Below are 13,885 nucleotides of genomic sequence, written 5' to 3'. Positions count from 1 at the left end.
AGCCTGGGAGCCCGGGTCTCCCGCCCCGCCGGGAGAGGTGCGGGACTGAGCATGCGCGCCGCGCCTCCGAGCCGCGTGAGACCCCGCGCGCGCCCGCGCCCACCCCTCCCGCCCGCTCCCGCGTGCGACGCCCTGTGCGTGTCGCCTGGAGCCTGGGCTGTCTCCCGGGCGGGGGTGGCGTCCACTTCCCGTGCCATCCACTCCTCGGGCACCGTGAGCAGAACCCATTTCTTTCATTTGTGGGCCTGGGTAGCCCTCCCCGGGTCATCCTTGCAAGGCCCCTCCCTTTTGCCCTATTGCTTGGGACGCGTCCAGCTCCTACCCGCGAGGGAACTCAGGGCCGAGGGCGATGCCAGGAGAGGACCTGGCCAGATCTGGGGGGTGTTCATTCTTCCTCCCGCTTGCCCAGCCCCGGGGATCCCTGCAGCGTCCTTGGCACCAACCCCACGGGTGTGAGGCCCAGAGTAACACCCGGGAGTTTCCGTGCCACCTCCTCCCAGCTGGCAGTTCTGCAGACACATCCACCCCTGAGCAACAAGCTTAGGTCCTGGAGACAGGGAGGAGGATTAGGGGGATGCAGAGATGTAGTCCACAAAGAATCGCTGCTTGGCTACCACACCTATGTACCCCACAATGAAAAATGATCACACCAATTCAAAGCAACATGATCATCCGCATTTTATTTGCATCTCTCTTTGCAAGTTGTTGATTTTCTGCCCTGCTCTTTCCACCCGGGTTCCTTCAGTCCCATCTCCCTCAAATTCCTCCATGTCCAGGGGGAAGAAAAATATATCAGTTGGTTTTTGCCAAGGTAGACTCAGCTTTCTCAGCAGGCCTGCCCTTTGCTCTCAGGGGAAGTCTTTATCCAAGGCTACAGCAATAGCGGGAATCATAAGACCATACCTTGACCAAAGGGAAGGCTGGATCTTTTCACAGGGCAGAACTTATCTGGGGGGTGGGCTGGGGTGTAAGGTGAGCAGTATATCAGGCAGAGGTGGGAAAGGCTAGTCGATGAGTGCAGGAATTGGAGCCCAGTCTCTGCCCTGGTGAGGTCTCTCCCGGTCCTCAGAGGCGGGATGGGGACCCTCCACTCACTACCACTGTCTCCCCAGTGATGTAGCTGGCGTCTTCAGAGCACAGGAAAGACACGATACCTGCACAGTCATCTGGCTTGCCTATCCTGGGGAAGAGGGGCAACAAGGAAGGGAGTAAAACATCAGTCAGACCCCCTGACCTGGCCCACAGGGAATGAATTTGCTTAATCAAAAAATATCAGGTGATTTATTAAGACCAGCTTACAAGCTTTCTGTCAATCAAACAGAGTTAGCATGAAGATAAGCTGTGATAATAAATACTGCATCCTGCAAAACCCACCACACATTATATTCAAATAATACAGAGACATTCTGTTTTTTAGACAACTCAGGACAGCAAAATCCAAAGTCATACAGATAAACCGGTGAGCAGCGATTTTATTTGTTTCGCACATGTGTATACTGTTCAAGTGTCAGGGAGTCTGTGAGACAGTAAACGGTTTGTTTTAAATGGTTGCATTTGTATAGCTTCAACTCACAGACAATTTTTTCAGGAATCTGTTTTGTCCCTTAAAGTCAGGTTCGTTTTGGGAGAATGTGCTAATTCTCAGTGTTTGTATCAGTGATTGCATAGTTAGGGAACGGTGTAACCTTAACTGCCATAGAATGCTCTAGAGGTGGGTAGAGTGGGCACCTCAAACCTAGAAGACCTGGAGTAGTGTGGTTCTCCATCCTCTCCCCACTCACCGCCCCCCCTCCATCCCACCAAAAAAGATGCCTAGGTCCTACACTGGACCAACTGAAAAAGAATCTTTGGGAGTAGAGCCTGAGCATCTGCAGTTTCACAAGTGCCCAGATGATTCTAATGCACATTCAAGACCAAGAAGCATAGGTGGAGACATTCACCGGGGCCCCAGGATGACAATACCCTGACTTGTGAGTGAGTTGTGAACTAGGTGTGCAGCTCATGCCTGACATCAAACAGCTTGGGGTGCACTGAGGGGGTCTGGAATGTCTGGGCCAGTAAAGAGTAGGCACTGCTGGAATGTGTCCTTGAGGGGACAAGACAGAGAAACCAAAAGCTGGAGAGAGGCAGGGAAGTTAGAAGAAAAGGAGCCAGACAAAGTGGCCTGAAAGGTCTGGCTAGCCCTGTGGGGAAGAGATGGGTGAGTTTTCTTAGCAAGGGGAGGTTCGGGGCTTAGTGAAGCTCTTCATTCCTTTTATTTGGATTGTAGGATCATCAGTCTGAGCTTTGGAAACATGGCATTTTATTCATGGTTTTGGTTTTGGTCTTGGTCCCCGGGCACTAGGGATCCCTAGCGGTGGAGGCCACACAACCAGGCGGAAAGAGGAGTCAGGGCTTCTCCCAGGGCAGTGCTCTGCTGAAACCCAGAGCCTCTGTGTTTGCTTTTTGCAACGGAAGTGGACCCCTCGCACGTGCCACTGCGGCGATGTAGTGTGCAGGGACTTGTGAAGTGTGTGTTTGCGGGAGGACAGAGCACGCTCATGTTGTCTGTGGGACCAAAAGACAGTGAGCCGCGGGCTGTGGGACGGACCCGACCTCTCGTTCTTGTACATCCCAACCTTCCCCTGTGACAGCCTTACCTTCTTATGTGCATGGTTTCTTTGAAGCTCTCCTCTCTTGCCTTGTCCATCCACAACTGCAGGAAAAAGGGGCATCTCTTTATGTGGCAGAAGAGGAGACGGAGGGCCAGAGGGGGAGAAAGTGCTGCCCTCGTGTCAACTGAGAGGAAGGCTGGAGAGAAGCCCCTTCCGCTTCCCAGTCCTCCTCCGCTCCCAGTGGCTCCCCACAGCCCTCTTCCGTTTCATTCTTTGCAGGTGCTAGTGAGGTTGTTGCTGGGTCTCCCCAGTCCTCATCCCCTTAAGGATATGGAACCATGTGAGCAGAGTCTGAATTCCTGTCTCCACAGCACACCTCAAGAAAGGGTGCCTGTGGGGTCTGATGTGAACAGGCGGCTGGTATCGAGGCGGGGGGGGAATGTCGAAAAGCCCAGGGAGGGGGGGGGGCGGAAGATACTGGGCTTCGCCGTCTAGGAAGATGCCCCTTTGGGGTCCCCGCAGTCCTCACCACTTGGCTGAAGGTAGTCTTAATGAGTCCCGGTGCCAGGCAGTTCACCCTAATGTTCCTTTGGTCCAGCTCTCTGGCCAGGTTCTTGGTGAGGCCCAGCAGGGCGGTTTTACTAACATTGTAGGGGCCCAGGCCCTGGAGAGAGGAGATAGTGGGTTAGTGTCTTTGCTTCCAGTTCATTCTTGGTTCTTATCGTAAGGCATAAAGGGCGGTCGAATAATAGGGCATCTCCTCCAAGGGAGGGTGCCAGCTAGAAAACTGTCTTGTGGGTGAACCACCCCTAGGTTAGGGTTTGTGGAGGCAAGGCATCTATTTTGTGGGAAGGGGCTTGGTGCTGTGATTCCAAAAGGGGACACACACTTCTTAGGGTGGCTGGGGGAGTGGAAAAATGTAGGATGGGGGGCGGAATGGAAGTAGCAAAGAAAGGGGCTCTTACAGGAAACGGAACGTAGGCTCCTAGGGAGGCCACGATCACCACTGAGCCACCCCTGGAAAAAGAAGAGAGTGACCCTCTTCCCAGAGGGGACCCTGGCCCTCAGCCCACATGAGGCCCACCGCGCCCAGGCTCCCTCTCACTGTCTGTCTGTACCCTCGTTTCTCCATCTCTGGCACCACTGCTTTTGTCATGAGGGCTGTGGCCTTCACGTTAACGTCCAGAATCTGAAACCGAGAGAGAAGGAGAAAGAGCATGAGGGAAGGGCTGGAGAAGGCAGGGCAATGAGGACTCCCAGCGGGGCTCCTGGGATGTTTGTTGGGCCCTGGTGCAGATCTCCGAGATGGTTTACCTGGACCTGACAAGTGCAGAAGCCGAGGCCCAGGGAGAAGCCCCTTTCACCAGCTTATTCAGCTAGAGAATGACACATTAGGCTCGGGTGAGAAAGAAAGGACCCTGGTCCCTCTTGTATCCTAACCAGCTGAGCATGATTTGGCCTATATTAGCAGGGCCACTTCGGATTTGAGCTGGATTTTCTGTGTTTCTTCCAACTAGGGAGAACTTGGAATTGGGCTGGTCTACTGGACCCACCCCAGAATGGGCCACGCTGCTCTGGGAAAACGTGGCCTGACCTCGGGCACTGGGCTGGTTCCAACATTTCTCTGGCTTCTGAGCTTAAGGAGTCAGATGCTTTTGGCCCTCCAGGATGGACTGTCTGGCTGGCCATTTATTGGAAAGTGGGATCATGAAGGGGCACTTTGCGGGGAGCTGGGACATAGTCTCCAGTCAAAACCCCACATCCGTCATGTAAAACAAATGCATGACCCTCGTTTACATTGTTCTAGGCACTGCTGGGATATTCCCCTTCTGTGCCCCCCCATGCCGACTTATTATTTTGAAATTTTTAATCTTACAGAAAAGTTGCAATAGAAGTACGATGAATATCCAGATATCGTTTACCTGGATTCACCAATTGTTCACATGTTCCCCCATGTGTCCTATCTATGTGTCTGTATAGTTTTTTTCCTGAATAGTCATCACAATGTTCTATCAGTAGAACTTTAGCATTTTTTTCCAAAGTATAAGGACATTCTTACACACCTCCATCCATTATCACACCAAGAAATTTAACATTGGTAATAATGATTTTACCTAATAGGCTGTCCCTAACAAAATTTCCCCAATTGTCTCCCCACACGTCCTTATTTTAAAAAATCCAGAGTTTAATCAAGGATCAGCCATTGAATTTATATTTGATGTACTGTGACATTTTAAAAAATGCAAATTAAAAAGAAAAATCACTTGGTTTAAAACTGATTTTCATGGGGTCTTTATTCAGACTGCTCATGAAAGATGTTTCTCTACTTTAAAGAATATCGATCAGGAACTGACTCACTTAGGCACATTTGGCACTTCGGTCTTTATGTCTGTGAAAGACTGATAAACAAACTATAATATTTTAGTATCCTTAAACTTCAGTGCTGAGAAGTTATTGATGACATCAGAGTGAAAAGCCAAACCAGGGGAGATCATAAAAAATTTAGCATTTCCAAATCATGTGGGAATATTAACCTTAGTAAACAAAGACAAATATTTTAATTAAGACTTCATAATTAAAAACTGTAGGTGTGTGAAATGTATCATAAATGTAATTATGCATGCTCACATAAAACCCAATATTCCACACTTGAATTTAGACATCTGGATCTCAGATTTCCTTGACATTGCAGTTAAGAAGAAAAGAGCACGGGTCTTTTTCAAAGGTTGTAAGCTACAAAGCGGTAACTTAGGTCATTTCGCTTAACTAGCAGCTATTAAAGTTTTCCAGCTAATGCGAAATCATTCTTTTTTGGCCGCTGAAAAGGGGATGGAGGTTGTGTAGGCTTAAGCGTATTAGCTATTAGCAGACAGCTGCCACGTCTCTGCTGGAAGTACACCCGAAGAAGAGCCTGGATGAGTACGTGGAGGAGAGAGCTGGAGAGTGAAGCAGAAGAAGGCTAGCCAGGAGCAAATGGAAGAGCCAAACTGGGGAGAAGCAGAAATGAAATGGAGGCAAGGAAAGAGGAAGCCACCCCCCACCTGCCCTCTACCAGGTGCACTCCAGGTGTGTGCAGATCACAAGGATTCCTCACATTTCCACGGCACTTGACAAACGTTTTCTAAAAGCAGCCTGAGTTTGTTCTGGCCATTTTCTGAGGCCTGTTCCCTGCTCCTTCAATCCCCTCTCACCTTGTCCCACACCTCCTCGGTGACATCCATTAGGTTTCCAAAGAAAGGGTTGACGGCAGCATTGGAGACCAGGATGTCAATGCCCCCATGAAGGTCCACGGCCTAGAGAGAGGAGTAAGGTCTGAAGTAGGACTGCAGGTCAGTAAGGGAGGTGCATTTATCAATGTGGATAAAGAATTCCTTCTTAGGAACAAAATGATGTCAAAATGACATCTCTTTTTCTTGAAACATCTCTCTCCCCAGCTACCCTAAGTTCTGCTGCTAAACATTTTGGGTCTAGTTTCTTTTGCAGGCTTTTCTTCCTGCCCCCCCCCCGCCCCTCTCCTAGGGCTGTTGTTGACCTTTTACTCTTTACACTTTCCCTTTGGGGGAGCTCCTCTATTCTCATGGCTTCAGGTCCCACCTCAAAATCCATTTCCAGACCCTTTCACTTTTCACAGAGTCCCAGCCCCATTTGCCCAAGTGCTTACTTTCCAGTTCTCCTTGACTGAGTTAGCATGATCTCAAACTCAATCTGCCCACACCTACCTGAATGGAGAAACTGTTTATTTTATTTATTTATACTTATATTTTGGTAAAGATTTTATTTATTTATTTGAGGGAGAGTGAGAGTACACATGTGCCCAAGCATGGGTGGGGGGGGCGGCTAGGGGCAGAGGGCAAGGGAGAAGCAGACTCCCCGCGGAGCAGGGAGCCCATCACGAGGCGCGATCCCAGGACCCTGAGATCATGACCTGAGTGCAGGCAGACGCTTAACGACTGAGCCACCCAGGCGCCCCAAGAAACTGTTTTAGATAGACCAACAGAATGTCACCACTGGGAGGGACCTTTAGATCACCCAGCCCAATGTCCTCATGGCACAGGGGCCGAAACTGAGTTCTGTGGATTTCTCAGTAATGACATACGGGGGCTGGCTAAGGAAAAGGAGGAAGCCTGCTCACTGGGTCTTTGGGAGAGGCCAAGTAATCTGCTCAGGGCACAAAGCTAGTTAGTTAGTGGTGGCAGATCTGAGAACCGGTCTCCCTTCTACCGCAGAGCTAATCCTTCAGAGTCCTCTGAAAGTGAGTTGGGGGTCACTGTGAAACTGGTTACCCAGGAGCCACGGTAGGGAAGACACCAGCCTGGGCTTAAAGCGGTTTCCCATTCAGTTATGATGTCATTTTCTCTCCCCTCCCCCTTTTGTGGCTTGGAGGCATGGAAGATTCAAGGCAGAAACCGAGATTTAAACTGGGGAAGCCAAGAAAGGCAACATCTCACCTTGCTAATAAATTGAAAGTAGACGGCGAAGGCATATGCCAGCGTAATGAGTGACCAAACGGAATCTGCCAACAGTACGTGACTCTGAAACCAGACTATGCATTTGCCCAGAACAGGCAATTCTGATGCTTTGGGCGAGCAGCACTAAACGGGCCCTTGATCAACTTTGTGCTTCATGATTTGGCGCACAGAGGGGTGTTATTAACAATGTGTGCCATCTGCTAGCTCCCGTTTTAACTAATTATTCTTGCTAACTAGGTGCTAAGTTCAGTTGCTTCCACACTGCTGAAGGAATGGCTTGGGCTGTCAACATGTAAATTTAACAAAATTTAAAATCACATGAGCTTTTAAAACCGGTATCGATACTGTCTGGTGCTAAGTTTTGGTGTCCTGGCACAAAGCCCCAGTCACCTGCCTTGGCTCTGTGTAAGTCTCGCCTATGGACTTGTGACGAGCGAAGTGCACTATAAGCTAGAAAGGCATGGGTGCAGGGCGCCTGGGTGGCTCAGTCATTAAACATCTGCCTTCAGCTCAGGTCACGATCCCAGCATCCTGGGATCAAGACCCACAGTGGGTTCCCTGTTTCTCCCTCTCCAGCTCCCCCTGCTTGTGTTCCCTCTCTCACTGTCTCTCTCTGTCAAATAAATAAAGTCTTAAAAAAAAAAAAAGAAAGAAAGGGATGGGTGCTGTGCCCTGCAGGTGTGTGGTTGGGGGGCAGGGAGCCTAGCAGCTCGGAGAGGGGAGAAGTCTAGGTTTTGACTGAACAGGGAACCATAGAAGATTCATGAGAAAGGCACTATGACCGCCCAGGTGTCTCCTAAGCCTGCCCTAAATTGTGTGCTCACTACACTAAAGAGGTTAGGAGTTGGGTGCTCTGTTTTCTGATAGGTATATTTTTTTAGAAAAAGTATAGTCAAGTGGAGAAGTGACTGATCTGGATTCTGCTCCCCTACGCTTTTGAGAAGCTTTGCAGTGCAGATTAGGAAGCCACTGGATAGTAACCATTCTTTTTATTTACTTACTTTTTTGAGAGAGAGAGAGAGAGCAAGTGCGTGTACTTCGGGGGGGCGGGCAAAGGGAGAGAGAGAATCTTTTTTTTTTTCTTATTAAGTTTGTAAATTTTAATTCAGGTGTACAATATAGTGATTCAATAATTCCATACATTTCTCAGTGCTTCTCATCAAGATAAATGTATTCTTAATTCCCTTCACCTATTTCACGCATCCCCCCAACCCACCTCCCATTTGGTAACCCTCTGTTCTCCATAGTTGAGAGTCTGTGTTTTGTTTCACCTCTTTTTATTCCCCTTTGTTTGTTTCTTAAATTTCACATATGAGAGAAATCATATGATATTTGTCTTTATCTGACTGGCTTATTTTGCTTAGCATTATATTCCCAGGGAGAGAGAAAATCTTAAGCAGACTCCTCAATCAGCTCAGAGCCCCAGTTGGGGCTCATTGTCATGACCCTGAGGCCATGACCTGAGCAGAAATCAAGAGTCGGAGGCTTAACTGACTGAGTCAGCCAGGCGCCCCGGATAGTAACCCTTCTTAAGGAGCAGCTTTCCCCATTGTAGGGTAACAGCTGACAATAGGCAGAGCCCGTCGCCGATAGCTAATAAGTACCTCTCCAGTCATTTTCCATCCTGACACTGGCCATACAGATTATTTGAGGGTTGTGTGTGTGTGTGTGTGTGTGTGTGTGTGTGTGTGTGTGTGTGTGTTAAGATTGTATTTATTTGTCATAGGGAGAGAGAGAGAGTGTGCACAAGCAGGGGGAGCAGCAGGCAGAGGGGGAAGCAGACTCCCCACTGAGCAGGGAGCCTGATGCGGGACTCGACCCCAGGACCCTGGGATTATGACCTGAGCCAGAGGCAGACGCTTAACCGATTGAGCCATCCAGGCGCCCCTGTGTGTGTGTTTTTAAAGATTTTATTTATTTGAGAGAGAGAGCATGAGCGAGAGAGAGAGCACAAGCAGGGGGAGAGGCAGAGGCAGAGGGAGAAGCAGACTCCCCGCTGAGCAAGGAGCCTGATGTGGGACTCGATCCTAAGACCCCAGGATCATGACCTGAGCCGAAGGCAGACACTTAATGACTGGGCCACCCAGGCGCCCCTGAGAATTGTTTTTGACTCATCCCTCCTATTTCCCATTTCTTGACACTGGGTGAGGAAGAAAAAAATCTTGCTGGGTTCTCACTCAATGTCTCCTGGGTGTATCCCTTCTGGTCCCATTGCCGTTGCTCTAGACCTGAATGACAGCCACAGCTTCCTTGCTAACATCCTTGGCTCAGAGTCTTTTCTACTCTAATATATCCGCTTACTGGTGCCAGATTATCTTTTTCAAATATATCCATTTTCATCTTGCTCAAAACCTCACATGGCTTACTTCCTCCAAGAACATCTAAACTTCTTTGGGAGGCTACGGAGCCCCTGTCCCTTACCCTTCCCACCAGGCGATTTTCCAGTGGCACTCCCAAATCTGTGCTCTCTGCTGTGAATTCACAGTGCTCCGCTCTCCCTGTCGGTCCCTCCTTGGCTGGCTGCTCATTTTGCAGGGTCATCTGGAACCCTGTCCCTCCTCCATCTGCCCAGCCTCACCCCCTCCTGGAGGTCTAGCTCAAGCCCCACCTCTGAGCCAGGGCTGTAGTTCAGGGTAAGTGGACCTTGTAGGGCTGAGAGGTTGCTTCCCCAGCAGGATTTTGACATTAAGTTGCTAGGCACATTTCATATGGCTAGTCAGCAATTGGCCCCGGATCCCAGATGGCTCTCTTCACCCTCAGGATCAAGGTCCCAATCTCAGACAAGGTGACTTTCTTTCCTCAATGTTTACTTATTTATTTTAGAGGAGGTGGGGAGGGGCAGAGGGAGAAGGAGAGAGAGAGAATCTTAAGCAGGTTCCACGCTCAGCGCAGAGCCCTCGATCTCAGGACCCCAAGATCATGACCTGAGCTGAAATCAGGAGCTGGGTGCTTAACCGGCTGAGCCACCCAGGTACCCCAAGGTGACTTTCTTGGACATACATCTGGCTTTCTCCAGTGCACAGTTGGGCATCTGCCAAATGGCTCCCTAAAAATGGAATGACTTTATCCTATCATACCACCGTTTACCATTGTTTAAGGGACCCCTCTTCTATGATTACAAAGTTATTTCTGCCAGCCTTCCAGTCTGTTATACTTTCCATTTAGGGTAGAGTCTCCTTTCTACTCCAGGGAATAAAGTGGGTGTCCCGAGCCTGAGGGAAGAGCAGCCTCCTTTGCCAGATATTCATGTTTTCTTGTGTCGCTGGAAGGCTGGTGCCAAGTACCAACTCTACACTGGCTTTGACACTTTCTTTGAGACTAACATCCAAGTGGGCATGAAAGGCCTGATCCGATGCTAATGGAGAAATGCCTGGTGGTCTGTAGTCAGCTTGGCAGGTCTGGATTGACTCACAGCTCTTTCTAACTGGCTGTGGGACTCAGGATGTTGCTCCAGCTTTCAGAGCAGAATGTTCTGAACATTCCGAAACTGGGAGAATAGTTCTTGCCTTGCTTGGATTGTTGTCAGGTTTAGAGGTAACCAGGGAAGGCTCTGGACAAAGTGAATGACACACAGTAGGTGGCTGAAACATGGTGCGCTGCCTCCCAGAAGAGGTTCCCAGGGACTTGACTCTTTGACAAGCTAAAGAACAGGGGATTGATTATTAGCCCGTGGGTGGAGACATCTATTTTGCAATTGTATTTACCTTTCTCATCTGCCCAATTAGATTGGAAACTACTGGAGAACCAGGGCCAGCTGTTGTCCTGGGTAACCCAAGGGATGACGCAGGGTTGAAGCATTAGAGTGGTTTTTGATTCTCTGACGGGGATGGGATGATTCTCAGAGATATCATAGAAAGGCACACAATAAAAATGTGTTGGTCGATTGGTATGCAGAACGACCGGTCATGTTTTAGTTAATAGTGCTGGCTCCTAGGAAAGCAGGGAAGGAGGCTCAGGCTGACTCCCTTCTGCCACCTCCTGGCTCTGTGCCCATACCCTTGTTGCTCACCGTGGCCACCAGCCGCTTCCGGTCCTCGGTCTTCCCCACGTGGCACACGGTGCCTGCCACGCTCAGCCCCTCCCCCTGCAGCGCGGCCACTGCCCGGTCCACGTTCTGCTGCTTCCGACTGCTGATGACCACGTGGGCCCCATCCCGGGCCAGGCGCCGGGCGATGGCGAAGCCGATCCTGCGGCAGAGAGAGATGCCCGTCAATGCCAGTACAGGGGAAACGGTTGAGAGATGGGCTCCGGAGTCAGAATGCCCAGGTCTGAATTCCTGGCCTCCCTCGGTAGGACCTCCTGTCTGCTTTATGTGTAAAAGAGCCATTACCATACAGATGGACGTGCTTAGCGTGTTTTTAGCACTCATTTACTTACTTTTCCTAGGGTTTTGGCCCTCAGGCTAGGTTCTCAGGAACTGACATTACCTTCCACAGGCATCCCCACAGTGACATGCCCCACACCCTGTAGGGACCGAGGGGAGAGAAATGAGCCAGAGGGGTAGCAACAGCCCCTTGCATGATTGGAGGGTCTCACTTGAAAGAGCCCCTGTCCCCAGATACTTCCCTTACTGGTCTACAGCTTCTCAAAATTGTTAAATTATGTGTGGGGGTGCATGTGAAAGGGTGGGTCTCTAGTAAAAAATGTCATTTTTTTACATTACGCCCCTGGGAGTAAGGGTTCCACACTTGGCAGATGTGAGTCATCAGCATTTCGCATACATTTGTACTTTAGATTTGTGTAGTGCAGGCATCTAGCAAAGTCCTGTGGGGATGAGAAACGGATAGAACAGGTCGGGCAAGGGCAAAATGTACTGAGCTAACCAAAAACCTGCACACATGGGTCTTGTGTCCCGTCCAGGAAAGGGGCGCCAAATGGGGTGTCTGGAACATCTCCACAGTCCATGGAGGCCGTGGGATAGGATTTTTGAAATCTGGACTGTCTTGGATTTCTTGGTGTTTGGTCTTCCCAGACTCTAGCTGGGGCCGCTTGACTTGGTCAGCCCAGAGCCCTGGGAGACTGAAGTGGCGCAGTTGAGCCAGGGGCAGCAGTGACAGGAGACTGGCAGCAAGCGGGGCCAAAGCAAGAGGATTCCGAGGCGCTGCAGGCCGACCACGTGGTTCCTTTCTTCGGGAGTCAGACTGCCTGGCAGTGAGGTAGGAGGGCTCGGCCCGGAAGCAAAGGTCATGGGGTTAGTACCTGTTTCCAGAGAGCGGAGGCCTCAGAGCCTCCGGCCGCGGCACTCACCCGTCGGTGGAGGCCGTGACTAGAGCCACCTTATTGGCGAGCGGGCCCCGGCGCGCCATCCCGGAGCTGGCCATCCGCACAGACCTCCACGCCCCGGCGCAGCTGGGTGACAAGAGCCCTGCCTTCCGCATGGCGCCGTCTCGCCGTAAACTCAAGGGCGGTTATAACCCGAGAAGGACGGGAACGAGGAACGGGCCTCCTCCCCGCCCCGCCCCCCGCCCGGCTGCCAGATCTCCGCCCCACTCCCCGCCCGGCGCCGGCTCCTCGCAGCCAGAGCGCGCTGTGGCCGCGGGGCGCCCCCTGCCGGCGCACGGCCCGCCGCGCCCCGCTGGCTTCGGCTGGACCCTGGCCGGCATGGGACTGGGCGGTCCCCCCAGGTTTCCTCGAGGGCCCGCTCCTTTGCGGGAACCCACACACTTCCCCGCCCTCAGGCAACGTCCCGCCGCTTGATCCTGCTATTTTTCCGGAGTGGGGGAGCTTTGAGTTGGTTGCTTTACCTTCCCGGAACTTCAAGATGGACCTCCATCTCCAGGAAAGTCTGGGTCTACGTATGTGATAGCTCACAAGAGGGCAAATGTTTTGAGATTGCCCATGGTCCATACGGAGTCACCAGGTGAGGGTCTCAGGTGAGGGTGGAGGAGCCTGGGAGAGAGATGTGATGAGGAGGAGCTGCTGGGCTAGGGTGTGGCACTGCCCTTCACACTGGCTCATGGGTGCCCTCTATCCTCACAGGCCTGGAGGGCAGACTCTGATCACTATGGTAACCAGCGTGCAGGGGAAAAGATCCTGACTGGACTAGACTTCTGGTACCCTCCACCCCAAGAGGACTGCCCCATCGTACAGGGCCTAAGTGGTAGCAAGAGGTGAGAGGGTCTCCCAGCCAGTGGTGGAAACACAAACTCAGGGGTACTCAATTCTCCATAATCACCATGTCCCCAGGTCTTAGCCTCCATCCCGGTTCAATAAATATTTACAGAATGTAAAAGCACTTTATAAACTGGAAACTACAAAACACATAGTAATTATTGTCACCACAGAGTTACTATTATTGTTGCTACAGGCCAGGCTCTTCATCTGTAAACAGAGGATGCTGGGGGAGAAGATGAATAAAGTCCTCTCGAGCTATAAATTCTGTGTCCAAGACTTCACCCTACACTTCTGCCGAGCAGGCTGAAATGATCTCCCTTCTGGGTTTCTGGGAGGATTAACAAATCTGGATGGCTTATGGGACACTGTAGAAAGGCCCCAACAGACCCAAGTGTCAGTGGCTGAATTGACTTAACCCAGGGGCTTCCAAATGCCAGACTGTGAAGTGGTGCTGATCTATGGCAAAGTTTGCACTTGTTCCAGGCAAACTGAGACAGAGAAAGACAATATAGTGAGTTTCATAAAGCTAAGCTTATTTAACCTGACAGTTCTTTATTTGGGATATGCTTTTGCTCCTTTGTGTGTGTGTGTATGTGTGTGTGTTAGTCTTTTTGTTAAGAAAAGATGATGAAAGCAGATGGGTAGGTTGAGAAAAGTGTTAGTTGGTGAAATCACCAGTCTGGCAACTCTATGTCAGTCCTTACAATT

At 50.7% G+C, this 13,885-nt stretch overlaps 1 protein-coding gene across 3 annotated transcripts; it reads right to left on the bottom strand.

The window, feature by feature from the left end:
- Positions 1 to 653: 653 nt before the first annotated feature.
- Positions 654 to 12,507, bottom strand: LOC112822558 (dehydrogenase/reductase SDR family member 4). 3 transcript variants are annotated; one of them, XM_025870299.2, is made up of 8 exons: positions 12,311 to 12,503; positions 11,073 to 11,250; positions 5,786 to 5,887; positions 3,713 to 3,783; positions 3,560 to 3,611; positions 3,124 to 3,258; positions 2,640 to 2,695; positions 654 to 1,180 (listed from the first exon to the last, which is right to left on the bottom strand). In XM_025870299.2, the coding sequence occupies exons 1-8, from the start codon at positions 12,439 to 12,441 to the stop codon at positions 1,066 to 1,068; spliced, it is 840 nt and encodes a 279-aa protein (XP_025726084.1). In that variant the 5' UTR covers positions 12,442 to 12,503; the 3' UTR covers positions 654 to 1,065. The 3 variants fall into 3 exon arrangements, with proteins under 3 accessions (XP_025726084.1, XP_025726085.1, XP_073751070.1); XM_025870300.2 differs by lacking the exon at positions 5,786 to 5,887 and having other exon boundaries at positions 12,311 to 12,505; XM_073894969.1 differs by lacking the exons at positions 3,124 to 3,258; positions 3,560 to 3,611 and having other exon boundaries at positions 12,311 to 12,507.
- Positions 12,508 to 13,885: the final 1,378 nt, after the last annotated feature.

The sequence above is a fragment of the Callorhinus ursinus genome, unplaced genomic scaffold (genome assembly GCF_003265705.2).
Source record: "Callorhinus ursinus isolate GAN/ISIS: 27379988/994484 unplaced genomic scaffold, GSC_fseal_2.0 scaffold8, whole genome shotgun sequence".
Taxonomy (NCBI): domain Eukaryota; kingdom Metazoa; phylum Chordata; class Mammalia; order Carnivora; family Otariidae; genus Callorhinus; species Callorhinus ursinus.
This window is presented reverse-complemented; position numbering and strand designations above follow the sequence as displayed.